This window comes from Dendropsophus ebraccatus, chromosome 15 (genome assembly GCF_027789765.1).
Source record: "Dendropsophus ebraccatus isolate aDenEbr1 chromosome 15, aDenEbr1.pat, whole genome shotgun sequence".
In the NCBI taxonomy this organism is placed as follows: domain Eukaryota; kingdom Metazoa; phylum Chordata; class Amphibia; order Anura; family Hylidae; genus Dendropsophus; species Dendropsophus ebraccatus.
The window spans coordinates 22,414,235-22,436,340 of NC_091468.1; the positions used below are offsets into that span (position 1 = coordinate 22,414,235).

The following is a 22,106-nucleotide window of genomic DNA, read 5'->3' on the forward strand; positions in this document are numbered from 1 at the left end:
GGGTATTTTTGGGTGCATGTGGTTTCTAAAGAGGAACGAACTGTTTTACTTGTCCAAATACAGACCTGTGCTGCCATAAACAGGCAATATCTGTGAAAGGCAGGGCTGTAGAGTCAGAGCTAGTTTTGGCTAAAGTTGGGGAAAAAAATGTACAGACTCTGTTTTAAAAAAAAAAAATCTTTAAAAATGTTATAATTGCGTTTTCAAGTGAATTTTATAAATGTTCCTCATTAATATAGTGTATGTTCCATCAATCTAAGGCCCTCATTTATAACAACCAGAAAAACCCTTTCTCCCATAGATTTAGTTTCCTCCATATGGACCAGTTCACACTGAGCAAAAGTGGCGGAATCCAGCCGTGCTCAATGTCCTGCAGTGAGTGAGAGGGAGTGCGCGCGTCCGCTCCCTCCGCTCAAAGAATTGATATGTCACTTATTTGAGCGGAGAGGGGAGGAAGCGGACGCACGCACTCCCTCTCACTCACTGCAGGACACTGAGCGTGGCTGGATTCCGCTGCCGAATTCCGCCACTTTTGCTCAGTGTGAATGGGGCCTATATCCAAAATAAAGCACTGGCCTTATTGGATCAGGGTGGTCTGGGAGATGTTGTCAGTTGCTATTTTGCAGTTTGTTTTTGAGATAAGAGTCCATTGTGTCTGGGGGGGGGGGGTCTGTGCTGTTCTCTGGATGCTGGATGATTGTATATGAGCAGAAGTGTAATATGAGGATATCCTGTGTAATATATAGTAGGAGGAGGAGAAGCCATAAGTTATGTAGCAGTAACCTCTGTCCTCAATGTGGTTTCTCTCGGTGAAAATTGTCTGTGTTTTTCTTCGATGTGCCATGGCTGCAGGAGGCTGTGTGTGTTATGCATGCAGCAGGCTGTGTGTGTTATGGTTGCAGGAGGCTGCGTGTGTGTTAAAGAGAGACAAGGGAGAGAAAAAAGGGCAGGCAGCAGTGCCTTGTGTGATACCGTACAAACAAGTCAAATAATAGTACAAACAGCTGATGGGGGGGTGCTCACCTTTAAGCCCCTTGGGCTTTATACCGATCGCCCAAATGGGTACCAGGTCTTCAGAAGATGCCAGGATATGGTCTTTTGATGGAGAGTGCAGGGCTGCAAGCCAACTAGGATATTCCAAACGGGATGCTTCCAGGAAGGGGCCCATGGGGATAAGGCTAGTCTATGTACAAAAATGGCCACGCACCATTTTTGTACTTAGACGAGCCTGTGTTAAAAAGAGGGGGACATAGGCAAAAATTAAAGGGGTATTCTCGGCAACAGTAAAAAATCCAGAGGGGACAGGGGGTGGTGGGATCATAATTAAGAAATCCTATTTAGCGGTCACTGCCCCACTCAGAAATGCCTGCTCAGCCAATCAGTGAGTGAGGCAGGACACCGCTGCAGTCACTGACAGGCTAAGCAGGTAGTTCCTGTAGGGTAGCAATGGTCCAGGAGAACAAACACTGAAAGAGCTGATAAATCTGGGCCTATGGCTGAGCCCTCTATATCACTATGGATGACCCTTCTATATCACAGGTATCAAGGCACATGGCAGTAGAGGGTGAGCTGTAATACAGATGCATAGTACAACGCTCTGTAATGCAGCTCGGTGGATTTATGGTATACTTGTGGAATGATGGTGTCAGCTGCGTCTTCTATCTTCTTCAAGGTGACCCCAGCACTATTGATGGTGAGTGCAGGGTTAGGTATTCATAGAGGGGTCCTGTGCATATAGACCATTCTATACTTATCCCCTTTCTCTTCCCACCAGGATATGTCTGAGAAAAGGGCAAGACTGAATGGAAAATTTTGTTCATTTTTGCATAAGAGGCTTTGCAGGCAAGAGAGCTGACAACCCCATTCAGTGTTTCCTCTTCCTGCTGGTCTCAGTCATGTCGGAGATGGCAGTATGGACACTCAGGGGCAATGTACAGGTGTTAATTCAAGCTTTTCAGCTGTGTGTAATCATGACATGCACGGTGCTCTCGCGTACCTGTGTTCTCACTGGGGAGAGGGGAGTAAGCTGCCGCACGCTTCTGGTGATTAAGATCTCCTGGGAGAACAGGAAGATTGTATGTATTCAGCATGTGTGATACTACTTCCATTCATTTATCTGTTGGGAGATCCCTGTCCAACCCAGTGGATTCAGCTGCCTTTGGGCCCTATTACACCAACAGATTATCTGTTAGATTTTTGTTTGAGCCAAAGTCAGGAACGGGACTATACACAGAGAACAGGTAACAAAGGAAAGACTGACATTTCTCCTCTTTTCAAATCCACTCCTGGCTTTGGTTTAAAAAAATCTGTCAGATAATCTGTTGGTGTAATAGGGCCCTTTCTCTGATGTATATGAGACTAGTTTTGCTCAGATTGATGACTGGGTGCGTATCTTCCGATCATGGTTTTAAGAAGAAAATAAACACAGGCAAGAGGCAGCGCCTCGTGTGATACCTTAGGGCCCTATTCCACAGTAACGATAATCTGCCGGATCGGCCCCATTTAGCCCGATTCGGCTGATTATCGTTCGGTGAAATAGAGAGAACGATCAGCCGATCGTGTCATTGGCTGATCGTTCATTTAGGCCAGACCTAAAATCATCGTTCCCTCACCATGCATCGCTACGGTTAAATAGCGGTGCGCGGCGGGCGACCGACGATTTGACAAGCAGCAGCAGCAGCATACATTACCTTCCAGGCTTCTTCTCCGCGCTGTCTTCATCCTCTGGTCCCGCGCGCTCTATCTTCAGAATGGCCGGTCAGCTGACGGAGCGCTCAGCCAATCACAGGCCGGGACCGCCGCAGCCTGTGATTGGTGAGTGAGTGTGGCCTTTCAGCTGACCCCTTTTAAATTTCTGATTGTTAATTGCCCTGTATAGCTAGGATATATACCCTTATTTACAGGCCAGCTGGACCCCACAATCCATTTACCAGAAGAAATGCTGACCCACGCCAGTGTCACAGATTATTAGTATAGCCTACAGTAGTCTTTCCAACATAATTTACAGCAAAGAAAGAAAAAAGAGAAAGCACTAAATCAGCACACCTGTGTTAATCCACAAAAATATAAATTTATTGAATCAGACAATTTTCTGTGTTTCAATAAACTTATATTTTTGTGGAATAACACAGGTGTGCTGATATAGTGCTTTCTCTTTTTTTTCTTTCTTGCTGTAAATTGTTACTTTACTAAGCACTTCAGCACCCTGCTATTTATTTGGTGGTGCCCTCCCTATATTTACTATTTGTCTTCCCAACATAGGCACATTATGCAGTGGTCTTCAACCTGTGACCGTTCGGCTGTTAGGGCCAGTTAACAAGGAGTAAAACTGGTGGAATTCCATGGCGGAACTCTTGAAAATCTCACCAGCTCTGGTGTCATACAGGCAGTCTATAGAAGGGCCCGCATGCCTCCTTCCTCGCTCGGAAGAATTGACATGTCAATTCTTCCGCCCGGAGAGAGGAGGCGCGAGCCCTCCCATAGACTGCCTGTATGACACGGAGGCTGGTGGGATTCTGCGAGGGGGAGTTCCACCACAGAATTCCGCTAGTTTTACTCTTGTGTGGACTGGCCCTTTATAGTTTCAGCAAAGTCTTCAGATCTGCAGAAAGAGCCAGATATCGGGTATAGCACTCTAAAGAGGGTATCCAGCCTTCACTAAGTGATAACCTATTCTCTTAGATGGGTAGGGGCCTTACTCCTGGCACCCCAGTGGTTTGAAGGGGCTGTGACAATGGTTAACCATTGTTCATATTTGCTTTCGCTGTACTATGAGGAGCAGTGGTGCCTTGAACCACAGAGTTGTCTCTATACTACAGCATGTTGAACCACCATTACTGTTAGTAGGATAATTGCAGGGATAAACAGGAAAATATTGAAGAGACTGTGCCACTGACCAATGCCCATCCCTTCCAATAGATTGGTGGGCGCCACTCATCCAGTAGATGGTCTCAGACATTAGAGTAACAGTTCACACAAGAGTGAGGATCCTGCCCCCAGGAAATTAGTCTATGAATATATTGCTTTATATACAGCTCAGGAGGGGACAGCCCTGTGTAACGGCTTTCTGCTGGGTATGATGTGTTGGAGGAAGCGTTGCTTTCTGTTGAGGTGGGGATAATATGAGATGGCCGCTGAATTTTCCAGCGCGGTGCACTGAATGTTCCCTTTGTGTGACCGGGCCGCTGCCTCCATTCATGACCACAGTGCAGATGTGTGGAGGTGATTCCAGGCATCCAGCAACCCTGCACGTGAGGTCACCCAAAGCCCAAACACAGGTAACAATCACCACATACAAAGGGATTCACATACTAATATACAGTATGCACATTCATTCTCTGAATTACAGGGTGGTTACTTTTAGCCTGTGCTAGTGTTGTGTGTGTTTTATGTATTTTTTTTAATTTTTTTTACAGGGGGCATTGAATGTAAGACCTCCTGCACTCTGCTGGTTCTTCTTTATAAAAACCAATATACAGTGGTACCTCGGTTCTCGAACTTAATTGGTTCAGGAGGGCAGTTTGAGAACCGAGCAGTGCCTTCCCATAGGAAATAATGTAAATGTGTTTAATTGGTTCCAGCACCAACCAATAATTACCTACAGTACCCATATATTACATTGATAAGTGCATAGTTTAATCTCTACAGTACAGTACTATACTGTACAGGACATTATACACAAACATTTAACAGAACCATCAATTATAGTACAGTAGTCACTAAATCCTCACTTATCCTTTACTGTATAGAGTCCCCCATATCCCAGCACTGTAACATATGAGATGGTGGTGCACTGACTGTACTACTACTGTGCAGTTTATGCACTCCAGCAGTCTTATATAGTACTGTCCAGGATGGGAGATGGTGGTGCACTGACTGTACTACTACTGTACTGTATATGCACTCCAGCAGTCTTATATAGTACTGTACTGTATGTGAAGCCTCACCATTGCTTAACTCACCAGGAAAAAACCACCATCCACGCTCACAAAAACGTTCAGATACTGAGTACTTGAAGACTGGAAGGCTTAAGTGTTTGAGAATCAAGCAAGAGTTTAAGAACCAAAGCAAACTTTCCTTGAAAATGCAGTTTGAGTTCCGAACAGTTTGAGTTCCAAGGTACCACTGTACTTTAACCTGGATATAGGCTCAATAGATTGGACTAGCCCCCATTCACTAGTGTCAGGTCGTTTTCTAGGCATGATTTGTAACCTGCGCAGAGGGAATTCCACAGGTAGGGGGCAGTTTGGGTTGCAAGCAGTGCTCGCTGAATAGTGCCTTACTGATGTCAGCTGTCACTGTTAACCTGTTTTGTGATGACAACACTGCTGGAAAGTGAGCTGCACAGCACAGGTCCAGCTTAGTTTTAGGCCTAGTGGTAAGAATGAGAACTGCAAGTGCAGTGTCCCAGAACAGAGTTCCTTCTCGTTGTATCCTTCAAAGTGTATCTTTATATCTGAGTCTGTCAGTATTTTATTGCCTCTGTTCTGGAAAGTTATGGTCCACTGCAAACTGCGTTTTATGTCACCCCTCTCAGTATTCAGGTTTGTTTCACCTATTTCTTGTATACATTCAGTTCTATGTGCCTAATGGGGTGATGATGCAATGGCTGGGTGTCACGTGATTGTTCCCTGCTTCCATGGTAACCCCAATGGCCATCAAGCTTTGGCTGGGAATACCATGTGACTTCCTCTCTGCCTCAGTCCTGTCTTCCACCTTCAGGGGGACAGGTTGTGTGTGTGTCCTCTCTCCACGGTTAAGAGAGAAGGAGGTTTGCTCTGCTGCAGCATTACCAGAAGTGTTCCTGGCTGTGTCCTTTATTCTCAAGTCTCAAGATCCTCATCTATACTAAAGATCTGTGTGCTGTTCTTCAGTCATTCCTCTCATCAACAGCAAGTATTCATCTCAGTTTCATTCCGCCCAGCATCTCAATTTCAGTATCACTACTACTTTCATCATCCAGCACGTTACTCTCACAGCCCATTGCAGCATCACCCATTACTCTGCCTTATCCAAGTCTGCCTTATACCCGGTTGCTTCCAGAGAGACTGTTGCTACGAGTTACCACCGTTATAATAAATACACAACTACCGTTGTTTCTAAACCTTGGCATTGGTGTAATTATTGGTGCCCTGACTAAGGACAACGAAGAATTGCTCAGCCTTTGCTTGGTCAGGTTCCCGGTCTACAGCTGCTATCCCTCGTGCCCATACCGTGACATACCATCAGGCAAGTGGCTAACCGGGTTCCTACCCAGTACTACCACCTACTATCAGCGGAGTGGCCCAGCGCACAAGATTACAGGATTATTCTACAATATAGACAGTACAATTTTAAAATTAGGAAAACATCCTAAAATATGTAACCTAAAAACTTAAATAATGGGGCTTTTCTGGTGACAAATTCTCTTTATGAACAGTGGGGCCCTTCAGCTTTCCTTCTGTTCAGCTAACTATGTGGCCCTTTATGTTTTCAAAGAGCTATTCAGCTGAAATTAATATGATGCTGCCTGGACACAGAACATAACAAACAGGCTATTCTTACCTTTATGTGCTCCCCTGGGTCATCTTTGGGTCCTGGCTGACCGATCCCACCTCCACTTCAGAGACTGACTGGTGTCGGCAGTGACTGCCTGCACAACCAATCACTGGCCACAGCACTGTCACTGCCGGGATGAGTCCGTCTCTAAAGTAGAGGCAGTTCTCAGCTGGGACTCAGGATGGGTGGGATGACTCAGGAGGACACCAGGGGAGCGCAAAGAGGTAACAATAGCCAGTTGATGTTCTGTGCCAGGGCTGCAAGAAATTTAAAATGTAATTTCAGCAGAATACCCCTTTAAGAATTTGTGGGGTTCAGACAGTAAATGAGGACATGTCATGTAATTGGGTCAGAACTCTAGATGGGATGTACACTCACTGACAAAAAGGATGATGCTCCCAGATAGAGATGTCCGATTTCTAGAAAACTTGTCTTGTAGTGATGTGTCATGCAGATCTGTAATGTCCCCTGCTGTCCTGTAAGAAGGCTCTCTGAGGCTACTTTTGGGCACTGTACCTCTTGGTGAGAGATTAGTGACTGCTTGACATGCCACACTGCCCCCTGCTGGTGTTATGACGAAGGGAGGATACACTGCCCCCTGCTGGTGTGGTGATGTGAGGAGTATACATTGCCCCCTGCTGGTGTGGTGATGTGAGGAGTATACATTGCCCCCTGCTGGTGTGGTGATGTGAGGAGTATACATTGCCCCCTGCTGGTGTGTGTGATGTAGGGAGGATACACTACCCCCTGCTGGTGTGTGTGATTTAGGGAGGATACACTACCCCCTGCATGTGTGGTGATGTGAGGAGTATACATTGCCCCCTGCTGGTGTGTGTGATGTAGGGAGGATACACTACCCCCTGCTGGTGTGTGTGATTTAGGGAGGATACACTACCCCCTGCATGTGTGGTGGTGTGAGAAGTATACATTGCCCCCTGCTGGTGTTATGATGTGGGGAGGATACACTACCCCCTGCTGGTCTGGTGGTGTGAGAAGTATACATTGCCCCCTGCTGGTGTTATGATGTGGGGAGGATACACTACCCCCTGCTGGTGTGTGTGATATAGGGAGGATACACTACCCCCTGCTGGTGTGTGTGATATAGGGAGAATACACTTCCTCCTGCTGATGTGTGTGATGTAGTGAGGATACACTACCCCCTGCTGGTGTGTGTGATATAGGGAGGATACACTACCCCCTGCTGGTGTGTGTGATATAGGGAGAATACACTTCCCCCTGCTGGTGTGTGTGATGTAGGGAGGATACACTACCCCCTGCTGGTGTGTGTGATGTAGGGAGGATACACTACCCCCTGCTGGTATGTGTGATGTAGGGAGGATACACTACCCCCTGCTGGTGTGGTGATGTGAAAAGTATACATGGCCCCCTGCTGGTGTTATGATGTGGGGAGGATACACTACCCCCTGCTGGTGTGGTGATGTGAGAAGTATACATGGCCCCCTGCTGGTGTTATGATGTGGGGAGGATACACTACCCCCTGCTGGTGTGGTGATGTGGGGAGGATACACTACCCCCTGCTGGTGTGGTGGTGTGAGAAGTATACATTGCCCCCTGCTGGTGTGGTGATGTGGGGAGGATAGACTGCCCCCTGCTGTCCTGATCAGGGACACTTACAGCTGACTATATTGGGCCAATAAAGTATGTTTCAATAGAAAATTTTCTCTCATGGTAGATTAGATCTGGTTGCATTGGGTGTAACTGGAAGACACAGCTCTGCAAAATTTCCTCTGTAAAATAATGTACCCCTGCAATACAATGTTGTGTATACAGCTATAGGTTATACATCAGGGCACCATGTATACAAGGTGCTGTATTTACAGATGTCTGTCTACAGAACATGTATGAAGGGGACAGTAATATGATCTCTGCATTTTATAATTCGGCTTTCATGTTGTGTGACACTAGTCCTGGCAGTGAAGGGGTTAAGGCTGCTCTTCTCTCAGGCTCCAGGGTTGCTCATAAGGGAAGCTGTTGTTGTGAGTCCCCTGGATCAGCTGACTGCCGCCTTTGGCTTTGACTTCTAGTGTTTTGGCTGCTTTCCTGCACTGCTGCGGAGGGGGGATGGGAGCCACAGGAAGTGAGGTAACAGATGTTTGTCAGCTGTAAGGCTTAAAGGGCCAGCCATCGCCTGTAACCATAACAAAGCCGTGGTATCAGGGCGGCTGTGCCTGTCCTGGCTCGCAGGGGCTGTGCTCATTGGACGACTGGCTTGTGGTTTGGCTTCGCTGTTTGCTTATACATTTAAAAAAAAAAAAAAATATTCGGCCCTGTTGTCTGCAATTTGTCACTTTAGAAGCAGATCCTGTAATCTGAGCACATGCTGATGTGCCATGGGGCATTTACCACTTTCTTTCATCCCCTGCCAGGTTACATACATGCACTGTCCTTGGTCAAACCATCCCTGTGACGTGTGTGAATGCGTAGTGATACTATAACTAGGAGACTATATATAAACACCACAGACAGGTAGTATAATAGTCAGTTCCATGATGAGACATAAAAGTAATCAGACTATCCATCTTTTTTATGCTTTCCTTTTTAGGCTTAGAAAAACATGGCCGCTTGTTCCAGAAACAGCACCTCTCCTGTCCTTAGTTTGGGTGTGGGGTTTGCAGCCCAGTTCTGTTAAAGTAAATCAAGCAGAATTGTAATGCCACACATAACCTGAAGAAAGAGGTGGCGCTTTCTTTTTTGCAAGAAAGTACAGTCAAACACACTAGAATGTCACGCGTTAGACCGGTGTGTTCCCAAAAACTTGTGCCTCTCCAGCCGAAGGCTGTCAGTAGGGGATGAGGGTTCTAAACAACTGGAGAGGCACAGGTTTTTGGGAGATGATGGGACCTGTAGTTTTGCAGCAGCCTGGGACAAATTATTGCTGTGAGAAAAGAAGCAGACATGTTGGATTTCAGTAGTCCCGATCCCGATCCTTCTGTTCTATGGGAAATAAGCCACCGCCCAAGGTTTTAGGAAGTTGCTCACCATAGTCCCCTTTTCTGTTGACAGTATATGAACCCTTAGCCAAGTATTATGTATGGAGAGATCAGAAGAAATGGCTTTTGGCTGAGCCAATTTCATGTTTTGTAAAGGGATAACAAGTGAGCAGTTGTTGTGAGTCTCTGGTGAGCTTTAAAGGGATTGTCCAGTATTACGGAAAAGCCAAACTACTTTCTTGCAACAAAAAAAAAAAAAAAACAGCACCACCCCTGTCCGTCAGATTGTGTGTGGTATTTGTATTCCATTCACTGGAACTAAGCTGCAAAACCCACACCCAAACTGAGGACCACAGTGGTGCTGTTTCTGGAGGAAAGCGGCCATGTTTTTTCTGCATAACCCATAAGAGAACAATATAAACTTGAGTCGAAAAGTAATTTTACACATCGTATACCGAATTGAACAGACTGGTCAACTGTGTAATGTGTTTGGGGGATGTCCTGATTTTTAGCAAATTAGAAAATTTTGAAAATGTTAAGGGCAATGAAGATTTGGGAAACATGGTTGAAACTTTATTCTTGGAGAAGATAAGCTGCCTTCAGCCACCTTGGATATGGTGACTAATGGTCCTATTAGATGCTCCGATCTTCAACTGTCCGACCACAAACAAGTGCCGATCAGTGAGATGCCGTTAGACGGCACAACTAATCAAATGGCTGGGCTGCACATACAATCACTCTGTCGTTTGTGCGGCCATTTAAATCTATTGCTGTCACAGGAGGATGTTTGGCTGATTGCGATAGATTTTAAAGCTTGCACAAAAGATGCGATCAACCAAAACTGTCAATGTATCAGAGAGAAATTGTTAAAGGAGAGAAATAAAAAAAAAAAGAAAAAAAATATATATATAATTTTATATTTATATATTACCATGGGGGTTACTGTGGTCTCTTGTGGCTCTGTAGCCGATGCAACCCTCAGCTCCCAGTGTGCCACAATCTGGGTGTTGTGCTTTGCAACACGTTGGAGGCCATAGCCACAATACATCTATTGCATTGTCATTATTAAAGCTATTATTTGCTGCTGCCATCATTAAAATGTTGTGTTTTTCTGTCATGTTTCTGGCAGCCATGTCGTCCATCCTCTGGAGGTTCAGGGAGCGAGCATTCCTCCTCATCCTGCCCCACATCAGATGTCATACGGGTGAGTCCTCTTTACTTTCATATTAAAGTGAAATGTACCACTAGGTACAGTAATTATTATTATTATTTTTTTTTTTTACATTACCCTGTCTGCAATGGTGCGGTCCTCATTTCAAAACGCCACCCTGTTTCTGCGCTTGCCAACATTTTTTGTCCTGCGCACAGGCCCAGCTCTATGCCTTGGAGGCGGGCCTAGCGCTCCCCAGTGTAGGCCCATGTACTCTTCCTCAGTGATGCAGCCCTGTTGATTCTAATGGAGCGTGTCACGGAGGGAGGGGATATCGTCACACTGGGGGTGATGGGCCTGCTTCCAGTGCATAGAGCCAGACTGGTGCACAGGATAAAAACGGCGCCAAGCGTTTTAAAAAAAGACTGTGTCACTGGGATCATTATGCCAGTGCCGACAGAATAATGTAAAAAAAAAAGTTAAGGAGTACTGTGCCTGGCTAAAGGTCTACAAAGGATGATACTGCAAAACATCCCAGTAAACTAGGGGACAATGTGGCTGCCAGTCAGGAGGACTAGGAGATGACTGGTTGCCTTGCCATATTTTGGCTGATACCATTGAGTGAAATTTAATTCATAACAAAGTAAGCACTTAGGAACTAAAACATAACTTTTAATCAAGATAAGAATAAAAAAGAAAGGTATATATAGCTCAAATAGATAGAATCACCAATCTGAATCAAAATCACCGCACTTAGGAAAATAACAGTGTAAATGTATAGACAACGGAACGTATTAAAAGGGAACCACACAAGAGGACAAGGTGCACTCTGTCCACTCCTAGATTGTGATACTTTCCCTACCTTTTGGGGTGACCCACCTCCTTAAAAGGGTGGCCCCAACCACGATGACGTTCCCTTCCCTCCTCTAAGTGCAGGACAAGACACAAACAAACACAAAATGTGAATCACACAAAATGGGGTACCACACCAAACCAATATACAAAAAAGAATCCAACGCGTTTCACCTGTACAAATAATAACAGGATCATCAGGGATATAGTGGTGTACAACAAACAATAACAACAAAAGAAAATGTAGTGCAATAGATGTACAGCGCAAAACCACCTGCACCACCTCCGGTGGATTGCTGGATAATGCTGAGGAGTAACTCAGTGACACATGTGTGTCTCAGAATGCACATGGGATGATGCCAGTACTAGTAATCAGGACAATAGAAATCCTAAGTATTACAGCAAGTGAATACCACCAATATGACTCTTGGGAGTCAGTACCCAAATGCCAGGATATAGCAGAAAATGAATGTGACAGGCATGCTAAGATACAGTATACTGTTTGCAATTAGCCCAGTCAGGCAGCTGATAGCTGCATCCTACTATCACTGGATTATTAAATGCTCAATAGCACAAAAGCACAAAGTATACATGTGTCTGAAAACCAGCAATACTTATCAATAGCGTCCCGATGGTGGAACAGGCATCCTGTTGCAGATGTTCAGTGCCCTCCTAAGGTGGTAGGTGCCAGGATGTAATGCCAGGATGCCAGGGGCATTACATCCTGGCTCCTGGCACTTACCACCTTAGGAGGGCACTGAACATCTGCAACAGGATGCCTGTTCCACCATCGGCATTATCCAGCAATCCACCGGAGGTGGTGCAGGTGGTTTTGCGCTGTACATCTATTGCACTACATTTTCTTTTGTTATTGTTTGTTGTACACCACTATATCCCTGATGATCCTGTTATTATTTGTACAGGTGAAACGCGTTGGATTCTTTTTTGTATATTGGTTTGGTGTGGTACCCCATTTTGTGTGATTCACATTTTGTGTTTGTTTGTGTCTTGTCCTGCACTTAGAGGAGGGAAGGGAACGTCATCGTGGTTGGGGCCACCCTTTTAAGGAGGTGGGTCACCCCAAAAGGTAGGGAAAGTATCACAATCTAGGAGTGGACAGAGTGCACCTTGTCCTCTTGTGTGGTTCCCTTTTAATACGTTCCGTTGTCTATACATTTACACTGTTATTTTCCTAAGTGCGGTGATTTTGATTCAGATTCTATCTATTTGAGCTATATATACCTTTCTTTTTTATTCTTATCTTGATTAAAAGTTATGTTTTAGTTCCTAAGTGCTTACTTTGTTATGAATTAAATTTGTTGCTTTATAGTAGCACAGGAGTGTGTATATCGGCGTGGAGGACGTTACCCCCTCATATATCTAATTGGGTTTTCTGTGGAATTCGTGATACCATTGAGTGTCCAGATCAGCTGAAGGAGAAAGCTGATGGTACCACTAGGGCTGTGACCAATCTTATATAACAGATGTGTCAAACGTCCTTCCTGAATTGCAGTGCCACAGTGATTTGATACAGTATATGTGGATGGAATTCTGATAACCTCACCCACATATACCAGGAATATTCTGCACAGAAATCAAAGCATGCTGTGGCTTTATATGAGGAAATTTGCAGCAAAATGCGGATATGTTGCTTGGATTCTCGAATGAGAGAGATGGGGTAAGCCTCTGCAGGTTCCTCCTTTTTTCTTTCCAAGAACAAAGGAATCGGGCATGTTGACATCCAACATTCCCAGTTCTGATCTCCCTCTCTAACACAGGATAGAGGATACCTAGCAGATCAGTGGGAGTCCGACCTCACTGTATGAGGGAATGCAGGAAAACTTTGCACATGAAGGGACGCAGCACATCACATGACGGCGGCCAGGGCTGCACGCATTCTGTATAGAGCGATGAGCCCAGCAGTGCATGGACACCCCATAGAGAATGAATGGAGCCCTGGCTGTGCATGCCCACTGCTTCTCCATTAGATTGGATTTGTCCTCAGGATATGTAGGGATTCCAGTAGTCCACTAGTAATCCCCTATCATGTAAGATGGAACTAAAAATAACCTATAGCAAGGCAGTAATTAGCCAAAATAGTTTTTTAAAGTTGGGAAAAGTTTGGTTACAACATGCTGTCAAAATGGCCTCTTTGTAAGCGCGGAGAGTATTGACTCCCCCAAACACCCACACACAGCTACCAGCGCCTACAGGGTGCAGCTGTTTCCATCATAGCAAATGCATTATAGCCATTATTGATCTTATATTTCTATTCTTTTACAAATCTATACTATTAATAATCTTTCACATGCCGTGCCCCTCCCCACAACACAATACCAGTCTTTGTGGCTTCATACCTTCCCTGTTGGTGCTGCACAGTCTGTTATTGTACAAATTCTAGAATTCCAGAGTCAACATTGCAACACCCCTGTACAGATTAGACGTCCTTTTAGGTCATGTCACAGGGGAGAAGGGGCTTCCAGTGGGCTCTTAAGCTGGTTATATACCTTCAGTAACTGAAGACAGAACGATAATTCAGCTCTCAGTTCTCTCTGTTCTCTCTCCTGTCTGCCAGCTGTCCTCCCCATACACAGGAACGTTAGGCACCACCAAGCAGCCCTGTGTTCTCTATGGGGAGGAGAAAAGTAAGCTACAGCCATATAGCTCTTGACTGTGACTTATCTCTCCCTAAACCGACCCCTATCTTTACCAACATCACCTGTCAGTGGTTGTTTGAGAGCCTTGTACACCTAATACAGAAAGCCGGACCTGCTGTGAGTGGCGGGTACGGCTGAAAAAAGTATAAGGTGTGTGGGGACCTTTAACAAGTGATGTTTACCCCTTTGTTCACCAGAGGATGAAGTTCTTGCTGCTCCAGCAGAAGTACCTGGAATACTTAGAAGATGGCAAGGTCCTTGAAGCACTGCAAGTCCTGCGCTGTGAGCTGACGCCACTAAAATACAATACAGAGAGGATTCATGTCCTCAGTGGGTAAGGAGCCATCTATATTCTGTCGCTCTATTCATTATTCATGGGAGTCTTGCTGATGCTTATTCTCTCATTTGTATAATTGTGTCGAGCAATAGTGCTTTCTCCAGGTGGGCTGTCATGTAAGTGTGCACACAGGTGGGATTGGAAAGCCAGCCTCTCCTCAGAAGTGCAACTTCTGAGATTGGTGTATTCCCCTCCTAGATTGCATAGTCAGAGAAAATCCCTCTACCTTGATTGGCCGTCCAGACCTTGTAGGTTGGGAGGCTGCCAAGTGCAAACGTGCATGGCCTGGCAAAGCTTATTTTTATTTTGTAATTTTTAATTTAATGTATGTATATCTGTATTGCAGGTATTTAATGTGTAGTCATGCAGATGACCTGCGAGCGAAGGCAGACTGGGAAGGGAAAGGGGCAATATCTCGCTCTAAGCTTCTTGATAAACTCCAGAGTAAGTATTGATCGTCATTTTCAGAGTCATGCCAGCCCATCTTTGTACTTTATCTTAGATTTTAAATCGATATACCCCGTAAATCAAACTGGTGAGGGAATGACTACTACACGCTCAACCAGTCCGTACAACAGATTAGCTACAGTGTTGGGTCAAGTGCAGTAGCCCCTTTAATACTTAAATAATTGTTACAGCCACAATACATAAATCCCCTCCATACAGGCCAGGTGCTGGCTACTATCTGTATCTGATACCTGCCCTGATACAGGCCATTTACCTACTAAAAGCTTCCATCAATAGTAACTGCAGTGTCCAGTTACATGGTGGGTGCTGGGCCATGAATGTCTATAATTCCTTGTGAAGACCCCTAGCTGGTATGTCAAATCTACTGTCCCCTAGCATGACTAGTACAGTTGATCCAGGAGCTGAAATTGAATATGGCCAGCCCTTTTCTATCCCCTACATTTACTGTTGAGAGCCCACCATACAGATTAGATGGTCGGTCATCCCCACCAAAATCGGCAGCTTTAGCTGACTTTTGAATCCCTAAGGTGTCTACCAGCAGCAGTGGTATCCGCAGGTGCCATACCTACCATCAGCCATTTGTGGTATAACAGATACCATGGGCTTATGGTCCATTTACAAGAAGCCATAATTCACTCAATCAATCGTTTAACCATTTTAAAGGGGTAGTGCGGCGCTAAACAATTATTCACTAAATAACACACATTACAAAGTTATACAACTTTGTAATGTATGTTATGTTAGCAATAGCGACGAAGAAGAGGGCCATTCACTATAGTTTTCAAGATCGCTTAAGCCCATCTCACACACAGGGTGAATCATTGAAAGACTACACAAAGCAATCTTGCAAATTTTTAGCGAACGACCAACGACGACTTGAGAACATGTTGAAAGATCACGATGAATGTCTTTCTTTCGCTCGTCGTTTAATCGTTTCCCTGTGTTTACACAAGCCAAATATCGTTTAAATGCGATCTTATTTCAAAAATTTTAGCGATAATGGTTCCGTGTAAACGCACCATAAGGTTGAGCTGTTACACAAACAAAATGAAGCACTAATAAAGGGGAACTACTGAATTCCACCATTTCTCTGTTCTTGGGTTAATCTTATGCTCTTCTTTCCAGCATACCTTCCGCCATCTGTCATGCTACCACCCAGACGTCTGCAAACTCTATTACGTCAAGCTGTCGAGCTACAGCGAGATCGGTGCCTCTACCACAATACAAAACTTGACAATAATCTGGACTCTGTATCCCTGCTTATTGATCATGTCTGCAGCAGGTAAGTATAGTCCTAACAAGGGCTATTAACACCTTGGACTTTATCCACGTGTGCTGTAAATGTCTGATAGATTTTCACTGCCCTTCCTGGTCAGTTGCCAGTGGCCCCCGGGTGAAGAGTAGGATGCCACACGTGCACAGCCCTCTCCACTCACTTCTGTGGGAGTTATTGAAACAGCTGGGCACAGATGCTTAGTTGTTTCCATAGCAGATCTCTAATATTTTCTTACTAAATAGTACTAAGCTATTCATCTGGTGTTAAAGCAGGGGTATATAAAGTTGGGCTCTATATAGCTATCTAGCGCTGAGCGATATACCATGCAAATACCGATACCTTGTCTGGCGTCGGTTAACTGACCTTAACCTTGCCAGGACTGTATTTGCCGTATTTCTACTCCACTTACCCGGCAGCCACATCCTCTGACCTATCGCCACAGCTCCCTTGCGTCGCCGCTCCTGCACAGCCTGGTCTGGGTTAAACTATTTTTTTTGGGGGGGGCGTGGAGTTGATCCTCCTGATTACCATTAGATCCCAGCCAGGGCGCACATAGACGGTCTGCCCCATGTGTGACGTTCGGCCCTTGGACACTGCCAGCAAGAGAACATCACACTTACATTAACGTCTCCCGCACCTCGTGCTGCGTCAACGAACAGAGCGTTAAACATGGGGCAGTGTGTGCAGCATCTGGAGCCACCAGCTGGGAGGAGATAACCGTCCCTGCAGAGCTGAGGATTCCTGTGCGGGAAGAGAGCAGTGCCCAGGGAGGAGCAAGAAGGTGCTAGTGGTTGGTGCTGCTGGGGGTAGGGTTGAGGTGGCTGGTGCTATTTACACTTAGTCTATTTTTTGAGGAAGTATCACAACTTTAGTGCAAGGGTACCTGTCATGTCGGTCGTCTTGCAAGATATGCCGCAAAAATCCTTCTGGTGGGCTGTCTGTTTGGCCTGCATAGTGGAGACGGATAGTCCGCCAGCAGGATTTCTGCGGCATATCCTGCAAGCTGCTCCAAATGATAGGTACCCTTTAAACAAGGGGGGAAAACAAACACAAAAATTCTGCAGTTTGGCCCACCCAATTGGGTGTGGCTTTCAAAAGGCATGGCATGTCATAATTATAATTGTTATCATTACCGTGGCTACATGTACAATTAACCACAATATTAATTTAGGCCATTATTGCTCTACTTCTCATGGCTCTCATTCTCTTTTAGGAAACAGTTTCCATGTTTCACACAGCAAGTCCTTACAGAGCACTGCAATGAAGTCTGGTTCTGTAAGTTCTCCAATGATGGCACTAAACTAGCGACAGGATCTAAAGACACAACTGTTATAATATGGCAGGTCGATCCAGTAAGTATGGCGGCCATCTGGCTATTGTAAACTATAAATGAATCATATATACTGTACGAAAAAGTAAATAGTGCATGTTAGATGGCTTGTGGCCCTCTCAGCCCTGTTATCCAGGTGGCAGTGGATGAAACCAAGAGCTTCCTTCTGCACTACCGAGACTGTTTTCCAGCCTCTCTCCTCACTTATCTGTTGCAGAGAAGCAAAGTGAGGACAGGTTTGCTGTGCCCATTATAACCTTTATAGAGGCCAAGGGAGAAAAGAATCAGCCCGTGCAGTTTGCAGTATAGGAGCCAGCATGGAACAACCTCCTGCAATCTTACCTCACCAATTTCCCAGACCAGTACTGAGCAGTCTGATGTGTAAATCCAGTGTTTTCTTTGGCCAGACAGTCTCCAAACTGAATGGGCTGGTTCTTTTCTCTTCCTGCTCACTCAGCCCCTCCCCCCCCCCTCCATAGGATATAATTGACTCAGCAAACCCATCTTTACTTTGGTTCTCTGCAACAGAAAAAAAAATTGAGGGTGGAGGCTGGAAAACAGCTTTGTCAGTACTGATAGAAGCTCTTTCGTCTAATAAAACCTATTACATAGTTTCTTATAATCGTTTGTACTAGAAAGACACACTTTAAGAAAACTTGTCACCTCTGACCATCCTCAAACCAGTATATCCTGAATCCATGTCTGATATTTTTGCATCACAGAAAGGAGCCTTTCTTTCCATATTACCACTTTAATTCATTGAACACTTATGTGAAAAAAAACAAAGATCTCACCGTCTCAAGCTGCTCAGTGACATTAAAGGGAAAATGGTGAGAGTATAACCTTCTGATATGTCATGAATACATGGAAGTCTGAGGTCACGACCGATTTATGTTCTGTTATTGGAAATCTGACACAGGGCCGTCCATGTCAGAGGATTGTTACTTGGATTGTGCAGATCTCTGTAGAGCCTTTTATTCTAATAATTGGTGCAGGTCACAGGTCAGATTTCACCTTGCTGATCCTCTTATCTCTGTCTATGACACATTGGATTAATATCAGTGGATGTCCCCTTTAATGTCTGTATGCGGCCGGTTCTGTCAGCAGTCGGTAGTTTCACAGGCCTTGGTATTATTCATCAGGTACTGTTCTTGGTGAATGACAGTCTGCACGTTCACGACTATTTGTGCCACCCTGAGAATATCTCTTTGTGTCACTGACACATTTACTGTTTAATCCTTGGATATTAGCCTGTCTGAGTAGGTTGGCTATTAACTCCTTAATGGCCAGAGCGGTTCCTAACGGTGCATTTACACAGAGATTTATCTGACAGATTTTGGAAGCCATAGCCAGGAATGGATTTGAAAGGAGGAGACATCTGTCTTTCCTATATGACCTGTTCTCTGTTTATAGTTTGTTCCTGGCTTTGGCGTCAAAAATCTGTCCGAAAAGTCTCTGTGTAAACGCACTATTAGGAGTTTTACTCTACATGACCATTAAAATACAGCACTGTAGAGTAACGTGGCATCCTGGAGCGGGTGCTTGGGTGCTCTAACAGAGGGGATCAGAGAAACCTCAGATCCCCAGGTCCTCGACTCTTAGGGGCCTATTCCTCGGGAGCGATAATCTGCCCGATTTGGCCGATTATCGCTCGGTGGAATAGAGAAAACGATCAGCCGATTGTGTCATCGGCTGATCGTTTATTTAGGGCCAGACCTAAAATCATCGGTCCCCCACCGCGCATCGCTACGGTGGAATAGCGGTGCGCGGCAGCGACCGATTTGAGAAGCAGCATTATACATTACCTGGCAGGACTTCTCCTCGGCTCAGTCTTCCTCCCTGGGTCCCGCAGCACAGCATCAGCCGCTCCGGAGTGGCCTGACTGAGCTGTCAACCGCTCAGCCAATCACTGGCTAGGACCGCCACGGAAAGTGTTTGGTTGAGCGGTCTGACAGCTCAGTCAGCCCGCTCCGGAGCTGCTGATGTTGTGCCGCGGGACCCAGGGAGGAAGACTGAGCCGAGGAGAAAACCTGCCAGGTAATGTATGGTGCAAGGGCTGCAAGGACATCGGTAACGATGTCCGTGCAGCCCTCGCTCAACTATCATTGGGCCGTGGAATAGGCCTAGTAAACGAGTTGATTGGGCCCCCATCGGCCCGTGAAATAGGACTCTTGGATTACAATGATATAGACTAAGGTGACAAGTTCTCCTGTCAAAAATGACTTTCTGTTCCTTCAATTCCACATATTCTACTGTCCAATAGGATGCAAAATTAAAGGAATGTGGTTGAATTCCAACCAGTTATTTATACTTTTTAAGGATAGGGGTTTTCACTTCTATTGTGTTAATGATTTGCAGCTAATAACCCCCCCCCCCTTAATGTATGGGACACCTCAGGAGCATTAGAACCCTGGTGGCTTGTCACATAGATTTATCTAACAGATTTTTGAAGCCAAAGCCAGGAACAGGCTATAAACAGGAAACAGGTTATAAAGGAAAGATGTAGATTTCTCCTCTTTCCAAATCTATTCCTGGCTATGGCTTAAAAAATCTGTCAAATAAGTCGCTGTGTAAACACACCATTATCCTAGTAGACAAAACGATTTTTAACGATAAACGTTCGCAAACTAGATTGTTTATCGTTAACTTGAAGTCGATCACCATGTTACTATGTTCGTTTACTTCATCTGATCCCAGCAAAACAATGTGCAATTACACTGAACAATTGGTGAACCAATGCGGAACTTGAGTGAACGAATGTGGAATTAAACGATTAACTATTATTTTAGGTTCAGATCTAAATCAACACACGAACGATTTTTCAATCATTGCCTGCAATTACACAGAACAATTATCGTTAAGATACGAATGATATTACGATTTTTTGCCCGATAATCGTCCTGTGTAATAGGGCCCTAAAGCAGTAAGTTGCTGACACGTTGTCCTGTTGTGTAAGGTGCTTGATGCTGGTTATTGGAGCATTGAGAAAGAGGTCAGTGTTCTTTCCCAGAAGAGCTGTAACCAGATAGGAATGTTAATTGTGCCCAGGAATCTTATAGGAGTGATCCCATAACAGCAGAAAGCTGTATGTCCTGTCACTGCCATGACTAGATAATCCTGCTCCTCCATACTTGTTTTGTCTCCTCCTGTCTCTTATGACTTATTGCTAAGTCACCTACATTCATGACTAATGTTTTTGTTTTGTTCCTTGCCTTAATTTTTCTGTTCATCTGGGTCAGTTGCCAGATTGTGTCACATGATCAATGCTGGACGTGACCTAATGTAAATGACGTTCTGCATGGAAAACTAGTCTAATGTACTTGGGACTAGTAAACCATAACCCACTATTGTGCACCTGCCAAACTAGTAACTAAATCCCTTTCCTTTTCATCCTCAGGACACACACCAGCTAAAGCTACTTAAGACATTAGAAGGCCATGCTTATGGGGTTTCCTACCTAGCCTGGAGCCCAGACGACAACTATCTTGTAGCCTGTGGTCCAGATGACTGTTCTGAGCTCTGGCTGTGGAATGTACAGGTAGGATCCACTCACAATGGTTGTCCACTCCTTACTTACCTTTATTATACTCCAGAGCTGCGCTCACTATTCTATTTGCTGTGGTGAGCTAAGCATTAACGCTACAGCAGGCGCTGTGTAGTCATCCGATATAGGAAATGCTAACTGACCCTTTGCATTATAGGACCCTTTTCTTTAACCAGCAGAACTGTGAATGCAGCTTTGAAGTATTTTATATACAGACTATTAGCTTTTACATATAATATATCAGTATGTAAACTATAAAATTACTTTCAGACTTTAAATAAAAACTAACAGCAGGATAGAAGTTACTAACCTTGTCTCTAACCTGCTGGTATGTTTCCATAACACGGGAAGCTGAGGATGAAGATTTTATTTTTATTTTTTTACCCTTACCTTAAGTGTCATTTTTGCTAAATCTTGACTTTAATCAGTATGTAAATAACATAGTTTGGGGCAATGACTGGGATGCCTACCAGGGAGGGGGGTTGCTAACTACCAGGAGGGATTACTTACATGAGGAGTACCACATACTGGGGGGCTTACTATTGGATAGTTACAGGGGATGCCTACCTATCACTATATTTAATGCTATGCTACATTAGCTTTTAAACTAAGGTACTGATATTCTTGTGTTAAGTTTTTGCCCAAGTAGTTGAAGCTAAGATGCAACATTGCTACTGTTGTCTGTGCACCTGCCTGGCCCTCCTCATAAATATATAGAGGCAGCGTTTTGCAGTAATGCCACTGCAGAGCATCAGATGAATATTTATTGTATTGGTCTGGGCAGGTGCACCGAGAGCAAAAGCCTTTGCCCCAATGCACCAAACAATGTAATTTACATATGAAATAGTCAAGATTTATTAAAAACGACATTGAGGATTAGGGTAAGAAAATTATCTTCATCCTCAGCGCCCCGTACACTATGGGAACATAATAGCGGGTCGGAAACTTCTATCCTTTTGTTAATTTTTATTTTCTTTTAAAGGGAAACTCAGCATGTTAGAGGA

General features: G+C 44.7%; 1 protein-coding gene across 1 annotated transcript in view; it reads left to right on the top strand.

The window, feature by feature from the left end:
* Window positions 1-22,106, top strand: part of WDR26 (WD repeat domain 26) — a 42,990-nt gene that overhangs the window by 10,354 nt on the left and 10,530 nt on the right. Inside the window, exons 4-9 of the mRNA XM_069955519.1 lie at window positions 10,618-10,692; window positions 14,345-14,481; window positions 14,831-14,928; window positions 16,078-16,234; window positions 17,442-17,580; window positions 20,956-21,096. Of these exons, the coding sequence (XP_069811620.1) occupies window positions 10,618-10,692; window positions 14,345-14,481; window positions 14,831-14,928; window positions 16,078-16,234; window positions 17,442-17,580; window positions 20,956-21,096 (747 nt within the window). The remainder of the gene's footprint in view (window positions 1-10,617; window positions 10,693-14,344; window positions 14,482-14,830; window positions 14,929-16,077; window positions 16,235-17,441; window positions 17,581-20,955; window positions 21,097-22,106) is intronic.